The 17766-nt window shown below is 33.7% G+C and overlaps 2 protein-coding genes and 1 non-coding gene across 3 annotated transcripts; 2 read left to right on the plus strand and 1 right to left on the minus strand.

Annotated features, from left to right (window-relative positions):
* Nucleotides 1-6085: 6085 nt before the first annotated feature.
* On the plus strand, nt 6086-9834 carry LOC104716210 (putative cinnamyl alcohol dehydrogenase 9). The gene is made up of 5 exons (XM_010433598.2): nt 6086-7115; nt 7365-7478; nt 7573-8086; nt 9153-9306; nt 9385-9834. Exons 1-5 carry the CDS (start codon nt 6955-6957, stop codon nt 9585-9587), a joined length of 1146 nt encoding a protein of 381 aa, XP_010431900.1. The 5' UTR covers nt 6086-6954; the 3' UTR covers nt 9588-9834.
* A 68-nt stretch (nt 9835-9902) lies between these two features.
* On the minus strand, nt 9903-10337 carry EC1.4 (Egg cell-secreted-like protein (DUF1278)). Its single transcript, XM_010437901.3, has one exon. It carries the CDS (start codon nt 10318-10320, stop codon nt 9946-9948), a length of 375 nt encoding a protein of 124 aa, XP_010436203.1. The 5' UTR covers nt 10321-10337; the 3' UTR covers nt 9903-9945.
* Nucleotides 10338-10619: 282 nt separating this feature from the next.
* TRNAH-GUG (transfer RNA histidin (anticodon GUG)) lies at nt 10620-10691 on the plus strand. Its single transcript has one exon. It is a non-coding gene; the product is annotated as a tRNA-His (tRNA).
* The last annotated feature ends 7075 nt before the right edge of the window (nt 10692-17766 follow it).

Raw genomic sequence — 17766 nt, forward strand, 5'->3', positions numbered from 1 at the left:
TTTACAAGGCTTTATAAAGCCGAAATCGTTATACAAAATCTGTAGAGAATCCACAATATGTGGAGCTATACAAAACAATATTAACAACATCCTGAAAATGTGTAACGGACTTTATTTCATGTCTATCACCCTCCCTCAGTCACAGCATCGGATGAACGGTGAGGCTGGATCGAAATTCATTGTGAAGAGAAGTGGGCAGTCCTTTAGTGAAGATGTCAGCATATTGAAGTGAAGTGGGGACATGGAGAACTTTCACCTCTCCAATGGCAACCTTGTCACGAACAAAATGGATATCCAACTCGATGTGCTTTGTTCGTTGATGTTTAACTGGATTGGTGGAAAGGTAAACCGAGCCGATATTGTCACAGTACACAACCGAAGCAGCCTTGATTGGACGATGCAACTCAACCATAAGATTTCTTATCCAAGTAAGCTCTGCAACTCTATTCGCAACGCCCTTATACTCAGCTTCGGAGCTGGATCGGGAGGGTGTGGGCTGTCTCTTTGCTGACCAAGAGATCAGATTAGGGCCAAGGTAGACACAGTAACCGGATGTGGAGCGACGTGTGTCAGGACATCCAGCCCAATCTGCATCGGAGTATGCCGTAAGCGTATCGATGCTACCACGAACCATCTGAATGCCGAAGTTTGTTGTGCCTTTGACGTACCTAATTATTCTCTTGAGAGCGTGAAGATGAGGCTGTCGTGGCATGTGCATGTATAGGCAGACTTGATGAACAACATATGAGATGTCAGGACGCATCAATGTGAGGTATTGCAATGCACCTGCAAGTTTGCGATAATACGTTGGATCTTCAAGTGGTTCTCCTTCATCAATTGAGAGCTTTGATTTGAGATCAACTGGGGTTGAGATAGGTTTGCAGGCCACCATACCAGCCCGTGTGATGATATCTTCAGCATAGAGTGATTGAGACAAAAACAATCCTTTGTCATTGAAATCCGCCTTAATGCCAAGGAAGTGTCGCAATTTACCCATGTCTGTCATTGGGAATTCAGCTTTGAGTTTGTCAATGACAGGCTGAAGAAGTTCTGATGTGGAGGCAGTGAGGAGGATGTCATCAACATACAGCAACATATACGCGTATTGTTTCCCTTTCCTGAAAATAAACAAAGAAGAATCTGCCTTGCTTTGAACAAAGCCCATTAGTTTTAGATAGTTTGAGAACCGTGAATTCCAAGCACGTGGAGCTTGTTTTAATCCATATATAGCTTTGTTGAGTTTGCACACATGAGATGGATATTGTTGATCAACGAAGCCCGGAGGTTGGTGCATATACATCGTTTCTTCAAGATCTCCTTGTAAGAACGCGTTTTTGACATCTAATTGATGAATTGGCCAATTTAACGCAACACCAACATTGAGCACCGTTCGGATAGTCGCCGGCTTTACGACTGGACTAAATGTCTCATTAAAATCTATCCCCTCTTCCTGCGATTTTCCATTAGCAACAAAGCGAGCCTTATGTCTAGACAAGACCCCATCAGCATCATATTTGTGCTTAAATAGCCACATAGATCGCACAACATTAACATTAGGAGGCCAAGGTACCAAGTTCCAGGTCTTAGTCTTAATCATAGCACCATGTTCATCAGTCATTGCAGGGTTCCAGTTAGGATCAGACAGAGCTTGAAGATGACTTTTTGGAAGAGGCGATTTTGTGTTGGTGATGAGAGAGATGATCTGCTTGGGTTTGGCTATTCCCGATTTTGAGCGAGTTTGTATGGAACTGGTGGAGCGAAACATTGGGTCTGGGCGTTTGGGCTTTGAGTGGGCTTGAGATGAGTTGGGCCTTTGTGGAGAATTGGGAAAAGGAGCCTGAAGAATCGATTGAAACAGGGGAGAAGGCTCATCGGAGACTTCCAGGAAACGATAATTATCGTTTGGAGGTTTTGATTCAACTGCAGGAAATTTTTCCTCATCAAAGTAAACATGACGAGAGATGATAATTTTGTTTGTTTTTAGATCCATACAGCGATAACCTCGATGATTTGAAGGATAGCCAAGAAACAAGCATGGGGTTGTTCTCGGCGACAGTTTTGACAGATTGGAGTGATTGAGATTTGGAAAGCACAAGCAACCGAAGACACGAAGATGATCATAAGATGGTTGTTTTTGAAAGAGAAGAGTGTGTGGGATTTGATTATGAATGGCTTTGGAAGGAGTGATATTGAGAACATGGGCTGCAACATGAAGTGCTTCGACCCAAAACGTTTGAGGCAAACGAGCTTGGAACAAGAGTGTTCGAATGGCATTGTTGATTGTTCGAATTATCCTCTCTGATTTGCCATTTTGTTGAGAAGTATGAGGACATGAGAAACGAGCAGTGATGCCATTAGAAGCAAAGAAATTATGAAACTCGGGATTGTTGTATTCGCCACCATTATCACACTGAAAATTCTTGATTTTGGAGTTGAATTGAGTATTAACATAAGCAGAAAAATGAAGGAATTTAGAGAAAGCTTCACTTTTCCAGCGAAGAGGATAAACCCAAAGATAATGTGTGAATTGATCAAGAAAAATAATGTAATAACGCAGACCACTAATGGACGCAACAGGCGATGTCCACAAATCAGAGTGAATGGTTTCAAATGGTTTAGAAACAACAGATTGAGAAGCCACAAACGGAAGTTTTATTGATTTTCCCAAATAACAAGGTTCACAGGAAATAGGAAATTTTCCTTTCTCATAGAGAGAAGGATTTGATTGAAAAATAGATTTAAGAGAATCGTTATTGGTGTGGCCGAGTCTCTTATGCCATAGCGCCGGTGTTGAAGCCAAAAGAGCTGTGGAAGAAGCTTGAGTTTTATTGAATGAAGCTGGAAGAGAATAAAGATCACCGGAGCTGTCACATCGGAGAAGAGTTTTCCAACTTTGAAGATCCTTCACAGTGAAACCAAAAGGATCAAAATCAACAGAGCACCAATTATCTCTGGTGAATTTGCGGACAGAGATTAAGTTTTTAACAATATCCGGGGCAACAAGAATATTATTGAGAAGAAGAGGTTTGGTTTTAGTAGGAATGAAAGAGGAACCGATGGTGGAAACAGGAATGGAAGAACCGTTGCCCACAATGACTGATTGACCGGTGTTATGTTTAAGATTAGAGTGGAGCATACCTGGGTTTGTGGCTAAGTGAGCAGAGGCACCAGAGTCTAGGAACCAATTTCCAGCAGACGTATCAGCAACAGATTCGGATGTGTAAGCCTCTTCTAGCCGCGGAAACTCAACAAGATTGGCATGCGGTGGTGGAATAGAAGGTCGTGGAGGTAGAGGCCAGCCTTGATACTGAGGCATCCAAAACGGTGGTGGTGGTGGTGTCCAATACGGGCCTGAGTTCCAAGGGTTGTAAGAGAAGCGCCCTCGCCCACGTTTGCTGGTTCCGCCGCCTCTGCGATTTCCACGTTGATTGTTGCGGTGATGATTGAAAAATTGTGGCTGCTGCGATGAGGTTGTAGTGAGAGCTGTGGTAGAAGAAGAAGTGTCGGTGTGAGAAGCAGAAGCACGAACTGGTTTCTTGAGGCGGGTTTCTTCACTCTCCAGCATCGATTTGGCAGATTCAAAGGAAGGAAAGGGTTCTTTGTGTTTGATAACGTTGATGATGTTATCAAACTTCTCATTGAGTCCATTAATGATGTACATCACGAGAGTTCTCTCATTTACTGCTGTACCAACGTTCGCAAGAAGAGCAGCAGTGGACTTCATCTTCTGACAGTATTCACGGACTGTCATATCTCCGATCTCCATTGTGCGGAGCTCATTGTCGAGTTGAATAGCTCTGGCATCTCTGTTGTTGCGGAACTGGTTCTCCACGCGTAACCACAGATCTCGGGCAGTGCCGCCAGGTTGGAAGGAAGAATGAAACAGGGGCTGAGTCATCGTGCCATAAAGCCACAGTTTCACGAGACCGTCACGTTTTTGCCATGCCTGATCATTAGCATTGGCCGGCTGATCGGTGCTGTCGAGATGTCCGGAGACATCAAACGCCATACAATGAGTGGTGAGAAGCTCTCTCCAAGCATCATAGTTGTGCTCATTTTCATCAAGGATCAGAGGAATTTGATTGTTGATGTTAGTGACACCAAAACAACGTTCGTTGTTTGCAGCAGCCATTAATGGCAGAACTGAAGGAAACAGGGAAGAAGAGTAGAAGAAGAAGAAGAAAAGAAGAAGAAGGGAGTCAGAACCGTAGGAGCTCTGATACCATGAAAGCTGATGTATTTCCTTAGTATTCACATGAACTTTACAAGGCTTTATAAAGCCGAAATCGTTACACAAAATCTGTAGAGAATCCACAATATGTGGAGCTATACAAAACAATATTAACAACATCCTGAAAATGTGTAACGGACTTTATTTCATGTCTATCAGACAAGGCAGAGAAGAAAACGAAAGATGGTGAAAAGATAACATTCGAAAATGTTCCGGTAGCTGAAGATCTGAAAACAGCTTTGGCGGAGGAAAAATCTCGGACAAAAGAGACAAAATCTCCGGCGACGACAGAGACAACTTCTCCGGTAGCAGAGACAAAATACCAAGTAATAGAGATAGAAGCTCATTCTGACGAGAAGATAACACCGGAAATCATACCGGTAACTGAAGATCTGAAAACAGTTTTGGAGGAGGTTGCACACCCTCCGGAAACAGAGTCAAAGTCTACAGTAATTGAGACTAACGTTTCGGTTAATGATCAGAAGGCGAAGAACGAAGAGCCCGCTCATGAAGAGAAAGTGATTGACGTTGTGACTGTGAAAGAAACAGAAACAGAAGCGAAAGCAGAGGAGGTGGGAAGAGAAGCAGCACAGTGAAACATCCTTTAAACGCTAGTAACTTCGTTCTTGGTAGCAACATGCTGGTTTCCGACTTTTTTTTGTTTAGATTACGTTTCCTCGAGAGAAAAAACGCAAACGCTGGATTTGTTATATGAACTGAAAACTTCAGATATCCTTCAACCCAAAATAACGACTGTTATTATGCGATTGCGTTTCATAACATAACGTTATTAATTGGGCCCTTTATTTAATACACCTTCTAAAGTTTTGGTTTGGATTCACACGGGCCGTGTCGGCCCACGCTATTAAAATTTGTAGCAAACCTTTAATAGACAGAGCGATAGAGAGATTTAACGGGCGGGTAAGATCCGGATCGGGAATACGGATCCGGATTCTGAGCATTAAATGAAACAACTAAACTGCACAAACCTTTTAATTGCAGCAGCAATTAAAGAGGCCACCAAACTCTCGAGCCCCAACTTGTCAATTATACATGGAGGGAACAGCCAATTACACTAAGACACGCGTTCATTAATCATTATCTGAACACAGCCACTACTAGTCTAACCACCACCGGTTCATAGACAACCGACAACCTACCAAAGTTAAAGTGAGTTCTTTAGTAAATGTGAAACCAAACGAAGAACTTTTGTTTAGCATCAAATGTTTTTTTTTTGGTGAAATGCTGGGAGTAATTTTTAGAATGAACATATCTACATTGATAAATCTATCTACCTTTATAGTAGTATAACAAAGTCCAAAGCTGGATAGTACTTGCACTCGTATGTATTATCGACATATCATATGATTTTAAAATGGACTACTGTACTACAACTTATCTGATTAAAGCTGATCGTGATGTGAAACGAGGATGAACGCATTAACTATTATATGGCGAGATTGATACTTCCATGCTTTAATAATAATTCTGACTTTTATCCACAACGTCCAACCGGATTTTTTTTTGTTCCATAATTGTTTATTTGAATTGAGCTACTACTCAGTCTACTCCAGCCGTCCAAAACCATGATGATGGTGAATTGATGATGATGATGTTAGTGTGGAGGAGGAGTTCCACAACGTTGCATAGTCATATATTCCAAAATATAGAGAAAGTGAAAAGGACTTCTTAATCATACCTCTAATATTACGTGCTTAATTTAAAACCATAAGAGTCATTAATTTATATCGCAGCAAATAAGTCGGCCTTGCAAGAAAGTTCACATGACGCTTTAACTGGTAACTAATTCCGGTATTGAAAAATAATATAGGACAGTGAACTCAGTCACGTGTCGATTAAGATGATGATGATGATGATGATGATGATGATGTTGTGAGTGTAGAGGAGGAGTTCCACAACGTTGCATAGTCATACATTCCTAAAATGGAGAAAGTGAAAAGGACATCTTAATCATACATCTAACAGTGTTTTATTCATATTTAATTTAGGTGCTTCAAACCCTTAAGAGTGTTATATTTTCTAGACTTATTGTTAATTTATGTCTCATCAAATAAATCGGCCTTGCAAGAAAATTCACATGGCGCTTTAACTGGTAACTAATTCGGGTATTGAAAAAGAATATAGAGGACAGTGAATTCAATCACGTGTCAATTATGATATTTTTTTTTCTTTCTTATTTTCTTTTAAATTTAGTAAAGTGTAAAATAAAGAAAACTAACAAATCTCATGTTATTTAGTCATGGATTTTTAATGTTATCGAGCTAGTGATTTGAAGATCTAGTTTATAATTTACTGTAATTGAAAACGTTTGAAGATTTGGTTTTTAATGATTTTAAAGAATTTTTGAAGATTTCTTTAGTTGGAATAATTTTAGGTGGGATTTGAAAATAATTTCAATAAATCATATAATTCACCCTAAAATCATATAAAAAATAGATTCAACTTAGTGAATATGAAATTTATTTTAAGATACTTTTCCTAAGGTGACAATAAATAATCAACCACAATTAATTAAATGTAGTATGTTATACAATGAAATTAAATAACTTTATTAATTTCATGCAATGGTAAAGAATTAAGTATAGAAAAAATAGCATCTTAATTTCATGCAATGGAGTATATAGCATCTCAATTTTCTGGTGAACGCAATAAAAGGGTCATTAATATCTCTAGCTACTCCTCTCATCTGTAAACGCCCATATATGCACCAGTCCCTTGAGACAGTCAGAGAATCATTAGCTCAATCTCACACTCAGTCAAAAACAATGGCGAAGTCTCCAGAAACAGAGCATCCTAACAAAGTCTTTGGTTGGGCTGCTAGAGACAAATCCGGCGTTCTCTCTCCGTTCAACTTCTCTAGAAGGTTTTCGTACTTATCTTCAATCTCTTGTTTGTTTCACTATATCTTCTTAATCATACCAAAATCCAAGATCCTCCTCGTACTCTGTTTCTTTGTTTTATCGGTTCTATCATATTGTTTCTTACATCTTACTTTCCATTTATGTTTAACAAGACTAATTTTGCTCCAAGATAGATCTGTTGCAAAGTTATGTTGTTCTGTGTTCTTGTTTCTGTATGTAACATATAGTTTGGTGTGATTTTGACTCTGCAGAGACAATGGTGAAAATGATGTGACAGTGAAGATCTTGTTTTGTGGAGTTTGCCACACTGATCTACACACCATCAAAAACGACTGGGGATACTCGTACTACCCTGTAGTTCCCGGGTAATCTCAAATAGAATTCAAACAAAATTTATATATGTGGTACGTATTAAACATTTTGTCCATCATATAACAAAACCTTTTATGTAATATTCAGGCATGAGATCGTTGGGATCGCTACAAAAGTTGGCAAAAACGTGACTAAATTCAAAGAAGGAGATCGTGTAGGAGTAGGAGTGATCACTGGCTCATGCCAATCCTGCGAATCGTGTGACCAAGATCTTGAGAATTACTGTCCTCAAATGGCCTTCACATACAATGCGATCGGAGCCGATGGAACCAAGAACTACGGTGGCTATTCGGATAACATTGTGGTCGATCAACGGTTTGTTTTGCGGTTTCCCGAGAATTTACCGAGCGACTCGGGTGCGCCGTTGCTGTGTGCTGGAATCACTGTGTACAGTCCAATGAAGTATTATGGTATGACTGAGGCAGGGAAGCATTTAGGTGTAGCTGGACTTGGGGGCCTTGGTCATGTTGCTGTTAAGATTGCTAAAGCTTTCGGTTTGAAAGTTACTGTGATTAGTTCTTCTCCTAAGAAAGAAGAGGAAGCCATTACTCAGCTTGGTGCTGATTCGTTTCTTGTCACCACTGATCCTCAGAAAATGAAGGTAATTTGAGAGAGTGATTTTTATATGAGATTATTGGCATTTTAGTACATTTTCCAAACTTAATTAGAAATATAATACATGTACTATTCATAATTGGAGAAATAGTCAAAGTCCCACTTGTGAGATAAAATGTTTGAGAGATAAAATTGTTAGAGGGAAAGAGAAATGAGTGTGTGTGTGAAAGAGAAATAGGGAAAAATAGTTTTTTTTTTATTTATTTTGTCATTACACCCATCATATCTATTTATTCAAATATTTTGTTAATATGACTTTTCAAAAAAAAAGTTAAGATATATAAAAATCTATATTTTTTCTTTATAATTTGATATGTATGTTGTTTGAAGATTTTATTTGATAATGTTAAAAAAAATTTTTACAAAATTTGTATCCGTACACATTATTAAGTGTACGAATGTTGGTACACCTTATTAAATATACAGATATATGCACATCTTATTAAATGTATAGATGTTTCTATACATTACTAAGTGTACACATTACATCTATACACTTAATAATATGTAGAGATTTTTGTACACTTAATAAGATGTGCAAATATATGTACATTTAATAAGGTGTACATCCGTACACTTAATAATGTGTACAGACACTTAATAATGTGTACAAACATCCGTACACTTAATAATGTGTACGGTACAAAAGATATATATAATATATTTAAAAATTATTAAACAAAATACATATCAAATTATAAAGAAAAAAATTTAGATTTTTTTGTATTTGAAAAATTCTTAAAAATATTATATTAACAACTATTTAAATAATTACCACAATTTTTCAATCCCACAAATGGGTCCTACATAACTCTCCTATTTCACATACACACTCACACAGAAACACTCTCTCACCTATTTTGCCAATTATAAATATTGTTTGTACTAAAACACTAATTAAGTTTCGAAAATATATTATAATGCTAATATACTCTTTTTATATACAATGTTGGTTAAAATCAAAGTTGGTTAAATCCGTTTTCGATCGGTTCAGTTTCTGAAGGTTTTGAAGATTGAGATTATCTTGGTTTTGTTTTGTTTTGACAACTTAGGCTGCAATTGGAACTATGGACTACATTATCGACACGGTATCAGCAGTACATGCTCTGTATCCGTTGCTCGGTTTACTCAAAGTCAACGGAAAGCTCATCGCTTTAGGCTTACCTGAGAAGCCTCTCGAGCTACCAATGTTCCCTCTCGTTCTCGGTAACCAACCACTTAAAAAACTTATCAGCAAGATCTTATTGCGTGAAATACAAGTTAACTTGACTTACTGTTTTGCAGGAAGGAAAATGGTGGGAGGAAGTGACATTGGAGGGATGAAGGAGACACAAGAGATGCTTGATTTCTGCGCTAAGCACAACATCACGGCTGATATTGAATTGATTAAGATGGATGAGATTAACTCTGCCATGGAGAGGCTTGCTAAGTCTGATGTTAAGTACAGGTTCGTGATCGACGTGGCTAACTCCTTGAGCCCTCCATGACTTAGCTGAATATAAGAACGGACCATTGAGCAGGCTATTCAACTTTTTCATAATCTCGTATTTATTATGCTTGTGTTTGTGTCTTCTCGAGTTACCTTCGTTTTATGCTTTCTGTTTGAGAATCGGTTTCTTGTCAGACAAGTTACCCTCTTTCTTTGTTTTCTTCTCAGTTTCTCATGTTCTGTTTCTTAAGAGAAAACTCTTTATGATTCGATGGCAATAATATAAAGATGGATCATAGTCCAAACAGCTCTGAACCCTTAATGATTTGTTAAACTCTTAAATAATCTTACTCAGTTATATAGAAGCTCCATATGCAACATATATATGCGTTTATTAATTAAAATGGAAATTACAATCAAGCTTTTTTGGGGGAAGGAGCCGGAGAGGAGTTTGGATTCTGGCAAAAGCCACGGAGGACATTAGCCTCCTCAGACGTAAATCCGAGAGAAGTGAGCATAGCCGGCCAACAATTGGTTGTGATGACGTCGACGGCTTCACAGCAACTAACGCCGAGTTTTGTTTCGCCGTTGAGGAAGAAGAGAACGATCTCATTCGTGCACGATTTGAGCTCGTATAATGCGTTCCAGCATTCCATTAGTCCTCCACTTTGGAGCCTCGCCGCTATGCTGGTAGACTCCGCCGGGAGATATCTGCCGGAGACGGTGGTGTTTAGTAAGAGGAGGAGAACAAGTGTGACGGTAGAGAAGAGGAAAGTTGTGTTTGAAGCCATTATCTATCTGATTGTTGTTGTTTTGGTTTGGTGGTTTTGTGTGACTAGATTGGATTGTGATCGTTTGGTATTTATAGTGTGCTTAGGGAAGTAAGTTTTTGGGTTAGTGGGAGATTAAAGAGTCATTAAAGGTTTTGTTAGTGGGGAAATAAGTAAGAGTAAATTTATAAAGAGTGATTAAGCAGGATTAGTGAAGCGTCTTAAGCTGAAGAAGATTTACGGAGATACGAAAGGTTGAGTTGTAAATATAAATAGATACTTGATATAAATTGCCTTATTGATGAAGTCAGTTAACAGAAGTGGCTGTAGTTTAGTGGTAAGAATTCCACGTTGTGGCCGTGGAGACCTGGGCTCGAATCCCAGCAGCCACACTATTTTTGGAAATTTTTTATCTGTCTAACACGTGCCAACTTTGCTCATGGTCATGGGTCTCCGAACTTCTTAAGCCGCTATTAACGGACCTGCTTATCACAGTTTTTTTTAATTGAAAAGCCCACCATACATTCCTTATAGCCCATATATTGGATTTATTTGGTCGAAGTGTTAAACTCAAACCCCATATAGTATATTGTTGCTGGGAATTTTCAAACCAAAAAAAATATGTTAATAATTAAAAAAGAGTAAATGAGATGAAAAATATTTTTTCCTTGTTTTGTTTGTGTGCGAAATGAAATGAGAAAACAAGAGCCAATAAATAAATAACTAAAAAGTACGTAAAAGCGGCAAAAACTAAAATAGACTTATAAAAAGAGTGGCCTAAACTATGATCCTATATAACCTCGTTTAGGTCTGGCTAGTTGGACTTTGCCTTTTGATGGCTCAATCATTAGGATTTACTGATTTAGGTTAAACAAAACTCCCACAATTGAACGATTAAAAGTAAGTATAATTAATTGGAGAAAGCACATTTTATCATGGGACTTAGCTGCGTAGGCCAGCCGATTTGCGTACTAAGTAAGGTTTAAGGAGCTAATAGTAGTAAAATTCAACTTTGAAAATAGCTACCGACAGATTGTGATCAGTAGTAACACAGTAGATTAAACTTGAAAAAAGTAGTTAAAATAGTTCGCTTTTTTTGGAACCAATTTTTTTACACGAAAAGAAAAAGAAAAAGAAAGGACACGAGTCCGATTGACCTATATTTTTTAATATTCATTTATCTTATTGCATACATAGGGGGAAGTTGGCATAATTAAATATGACCCCGAATAGCGAATAAATATATATATATAAATAAGGTTTCACTCTCTCTTTATTAGTCACTTGGCAATACATTTTTAACAAAACAAATTATTAATATTAAAACACAAATTTAAAAACAATTAATTTTCATATTTAACTCATATAATATAAAACTGAAATCATATAAATTTCCCATATAAATTATGCATTAACTTTATTTATCCACTAAGTTGTATTTATCAATTGTATTAAAACAAAACAATAAGTTATAATTGTAACTCTCATTTTTCTAAATGTAATTTTTCATCATTTCTCTTCATATAAATACTCATTATTATTCTCTTAGTCTATCACTCTTTCATTCTCTCATCTTCTTCCACTACTCTCAAATCTCTTTTTGTTTTGTTTTGTTCTGTTTTGTATTTTTTTTGTTATTGTTGTATGGGTTATAAAAAATCAAATCAAATATTATTGTAAAAGTTTAGTTTTAGAGTTTGTATGATATGTATATCTTATATATATATATATATTTTAATTTTTTTAATCTTCTAAAAGGTTTATCTCTATTTTCTATTTTATATTAACAACTTATAAGTCATTATTTTCATACTTTCTTACAATATTCACCACAAAATAAGATCATGAAGTTGAAATGATCTATATCTAATTATCTATTATGTCTCTGGTTATCTCACATATTCATGTATTATTTTTAATAATTTCTAAAGATCAATATAATATTTAAAGATCAACATAATTATCCATTTATAAAGTCTATTTTGTTTTGTAAAGTCTATCAACTCTATTTATAAAGGCTATTTTGTTTTGTGATCCAATTGATAAATCTGCAAAGATCAATATAATATATATATATATATATATTTTTATGATTTGAGATTTTTGAAAACAAAAAGAACAGAATTAAACAATTGGTTTTTGTGTGTTTAATCAAAATAAAAAATGATCCAAAAATGAAATATTCAACTGGAACTTAAATATAAAAATAAAATATAATTTTAAAAATACCATTTAACTAAATTATCTAAAAATGAAACCATTAGTATGAAATATAGCACTATAAGTTAAATTGATGAGTGAAAAACAAAAAAAAAACAAAAAAATATAAGTTATCCTTGGGTTTTAAAAATTATTGAGATTGAAGAATTCATATAATTTTATAAGAAAACTAATTTAGTTTGTCACTTCAAAAGTAATATTTTTTTATTTTGAAATATTATGTGTAAATGTTGAGTTTATATCAACAAACAACCAAATCATGTGAATTTTGATTCAGCCCTTTGGTACTCCTTTTATTTTAGGTTAAAAAAAATTAAAATATTTATTTATAATTAAAGGCATGTAACTCCATTTAACTCAAATGTAATTCCTATCTAATAATTGTACATTAATTCATTCCTCCTACTAACTTATTTATCTTTCAAAAGAATTTTTTTTTTGTTTAATTTTGATATTATTTAATTATTTTGGTTGGCTAAACTAATATTCATATTTTGGTTGGCTAAATTAATATATTTCTCATGTAAAATTATTGTTTATAATATATTTCTCATTTCAAAGTTTAAAGCAGTATATCATATATATAAAAGTAAGGTTTTGATCTCTCCTTATTGGTTGATTTTCATTTAATGCTTTCTAATTTTTTTATTTTTTATTTGCTTTCTAATTGCTTTAAACAATATTTAAGACCCAATAAACACAATACATTTAACTCACACATTAAAATAAAATTATAACTGAAAATAAAATAAATTATGCATTAATCATATTCTACCACTCAATTTTATTCAAACACAATAAATTATTATTGTAACTCCATAATTCAAAATGTAATTTCCATCATTTCTTATCATATAAATAAGCATTCTCTCCATTTCTCATTCTCTCGTATTGACATTATTTTACTATCTAATTTTCACATTCTCTCATTCTCTTTTACAATACCTCAAATCATTTTTCATTTTTTATTTTATTTTTGATTTCTTATTTTTGTTGTATGGGTTGTAAAAAACAAATGAAATATCATTGTAAAATTTTAATGCTAAATTTTAATTTTAGAGACTACATGATATATATTTTACATTGTTCTTATTTTAAAAGATTCATCTCCATTATCTAATTTGGATTATTATCTTATAAGTAATCATTCTCTCATCCTCTCCCATCAATATCAAATGTTGTTATATCTCATATGTGTTGTAAGAGTTTGATTCTATATTTTAATTTAGAAAGTATTATATATATATATATATTTTACATTGTTCTATTTTTTAAAGATTCATCTCCATTATCTAATTTAGATTACCATCTTATATTAATCATTCTCTCCTCCTCTCCCACCAATATCAAATGTTGTTATATCTCATATGTATTGTAACTTGTAAGAGTTTGATTCTATATTTTAATTTAGAAAGTATTATATATATTTAACATTGTTTTCAAATTTTATTTATTTATAGAAAAATAAAATATTTCTTTTATATTTCTTGCCTTTCTAATCTATTCATATTTATTTTTCAAACTTGCATAGTTAAATTTAAATTCACATATGTTGGTTTTAACAAAAAAATCAACATTATTTGAGAATTAGATGTTCATATTCATTTTTAAACGATCAATGTGTAACATAATATATATAAACATTTTGTATTGCGATCACAAATTCCATTTCCATTGATTAACTCCATATGTTGTCCTATTTGTAGGAATAACAACACACTTATTTAATATATATATAAGAGCAGATGATTAATCGAAATAAACATTTCTCCAAATTTTATAATTCAATCAGTGTGAGTGTACTTATTACTTTGAAAAACCTTTACATTGAAGTTCATAAATCATATAAGAAAACCAAAATATTATATTACTTCAAATTTGGAAGGAAACAATTGGTATTCCTTTTTACAAAATTCAAGACACATATAAAAATTTATTAATATTCAACTCACTTTAAAGGCATAAAAGGTCATTTAACTCAAAAAATAACTTCTATCCAATAATTCCATACATTCCTCCCACAAATAATATATATATATATGTTCAAGATTATATTTAAATATTACAGAATTTTTTAGTTAGCTAAACTTATAGCCACATATATACAATATATATACATAAGAATTTATATTACTTATTAACACCATAATTCGACCCATTATTTGCTTAACTCAAATTAAAATTGATTTCAAAGCCAACTAAAGAAAACCATAAATGATCTTATTGATATTAGACCAAAACATGGGCATACAAACATAATCACTTACACGGAAGATAATTATTTTTAAAAAATAACTTATTATTGCAAAATCAACGTATGAAGGGTTTACATAAGCAGTTAATTAGAAAATCTAAAATACAATAAATGTATTGGGAACAATATCAGTCAATGATAAGATTAGATCCTCAAAAGCAATAAACGACATCCTCATAATTCATAAAAAATAAACACCACAATTGTACACATCTAAACGAAATGGTATAAACATATAGTGTATAAATACAAGTGACTGTGAAACCCGTATATGCCCAATTAAAACGAAATAATATAAAAGAATAAACGAAAAAGACCAAAAAAATAAGAAAGTGCCAACTACACCACAACCCACACATTGGGTGGGGAATCACCTAGTACAATTTAGTGGGAAACTCTTAACAACTAACTAATGACCTTTTCGTGTAGGATAACACAATAATTCGATTCTAATTAACAATGTCTTTCCATTATCATTCGTCAGTTCACAATAATGCGATACAGTGAAAACAATTAAAAAAAACATGTTTCATTATAGTGGTAATTTCCGTCGGTGCCAATATTGTATCTAAGCCTGGATATTTGGGTATCCGATCGGTTTTGGGTTCGGATTTTCGGATTTTCGGATGTAGAGATATAAAACCTGACCGGATATTTTCTAATATCGGGTCGGGTTCGGGTAATTTCGGGTTACCCGAAGTCATAATAAAAAAAAATTATGTCTTGAAACTAAAAAAAAAAAAAAACTTTCTATCTTCCTTTTCTTGTCTCCTTCTTCTTCGTCTCTCTTTTTCAACAAAAAAAAACCCTAGATTTGTTTATCCTTCGTCACTACTTCAAAAATTAAATCCTTCAAATTCCCTACTAAATCTAATATTTATAGCAAATTATATGATATGATTCATATTTATCTTCCAACCTCACTCACTCTTCAAACCCCACAAACTATATTTTTTTTGTAGATCTGTTTGTCATGTTTCTACTAAAATTGATCTAGGTAATAAAAATAAATAAAACAATTATGGGTTCTGTTGATTGAGAAAGAAAAAAATAAATCAATTTTAGAATACATAATTATATATATATATATATAAATAATTAATGTTTTTATACTATGACATAAAACTAAGGTTGCAAAATGGTTTATGATAAACTTGTAAATGCCTAAGGTACTGGGTTCAAACCCACTTAGATGCATTTTTGTATTTATTTTGGATATTACCCGAACCCGATCGGATATCCGAATTTCAAAGAAACTAAATCTGATCGGGTATTTAGTACTATCCAAATCCGAACTGAACTGCCTATTTTGGATCGGGTTCAGGTTCGGGTTTCGGATTCGGTTAAAATGCCTAGGCCTAATTGTATCTTAGTTATTATCCTACTAATTAGTTTTGAATTATGTGATTAGTTGGAGCCTTGTTGTAGGCCATCTATATAATGCTTTTGGCCATATATCGGCCGACGAATATTCGAACTCCCACAGCCCGACGCAGTATAATATATACGCTATATATGCACCATTTAAAGAAGTCAGTACGTAGTAAGCATACGACGAGCTGGACTAAACGTGAATCAAATCCATTTATATAATACTGCATGGTGCAACTAATCAAGATATTTAAATAATTAAAAGCAAAACATACGGTAGTATTGATTATTATATAATTGGTTAAATTAGCCGCAATTATACCTGAATTAGTAAATACTTCATTTCATTTTTTGGGTGGTCACTACCTTATTTTTTGTCCCCAGATGCTTGGTTGGCTGGTTAAATATGATAATCTTTTGGCAACATCTATTTAGGAACGCATTTAACGTAATTTATATTCTAGTTCACTTGTGGCTAACTAACTGGTCATCGTACATTAATTTGATAGAAAGACTAATTCGTACCATCCAAATAATGATTCGGTTATCATTTCGCCATCGAAATAATCGGTTTTATATGGCAAAGAGATAGACATTTTAACAAATCTATTTACGATAATTTGGTAGAACATAGTAAGTAGTCCATGCATTGATGACATAGTTCGCCTCTAATCAGTTTTAATAATAATACTTGTTAATATCATTGTGTCATATTTATAATCTAATCGAAACAGACCTGGTTTATTTAAATGCATATAAATCAAGTAGATGGGGAAAAAGAGAAAACACTGTAAGACCTTTTCAAATGTCTTTGTTTAAGTAGAATGATTATGGTTTATAAATTAACCATAATAACATCATATTAGACATGAAAAAAGCATCATCTGTATATTTTAAGAATTTTTTATGAAATACTTGTCTAATTTTCTTTTTCTCTGAACTATATCATTTTTTTATAATAAAAAATGAGAATATTTCCAAGTTTTAAATAGTTGCATATAGTTGACAAAAGAAAAGAGAGTTGCATATACGAATGATAATTTCATTTTGGTGTGCTCGATTTGAACATTCTGCTCGTGTAGTTACATTTTGTGTCGGCTGGTTTTATAGTTTAGAGACTGTTTAGTGAATGCTTATATATATGCCTTTTTACACGCAAAAGAAAAAAAAAAGAATAATGTATTTCCACTGACCCAAGAAAATGTTACGCAACCGACAAGATTTCTTTACCTTCTAACGTATTAAACTAAGAAAGAAAGAAATTGTTTATTCAGAGTTGGTTTGGAAAAGATACTGATCCAACGGTCACGATTTTTTACATAACATTATTTAATTAATACGACCAAAATATCCTGATGAAATCAATGTATACCTACTTAGAAACTTCATACAAAAATATCAAAGGAAAGCTTCTAAACTTTAGTTTCTTTTTTTTTTCCATTATTACAATATTCACGTGTAATATAATAACTCTGGATGTTTATTAATAAATTATCCAATTATTAACAAAATAAATCTGATCTTCCAATCATATAGTAAAGTTAGGCATTCAAAACAATAATTTACTTTACTTACCAAAAAAAACAATAATTTACTTTAGGAAAAACATGAAATAAAACAAT

Source organism: Camelina sativa, chromosome 10, assembly GCF_030686135.1.
Source record: "Camelina sativa cultivar CO46 ecotype springtype chromosome 10, ASM3068613v1".
In the NCBI taxonomy this organism is placed as follows: Eukaryota; Viridiplantae; Streptophyta; class Magnoliopsida; order Brassicales; family Brassicaceae; genus Camelina; species Camelina sativa.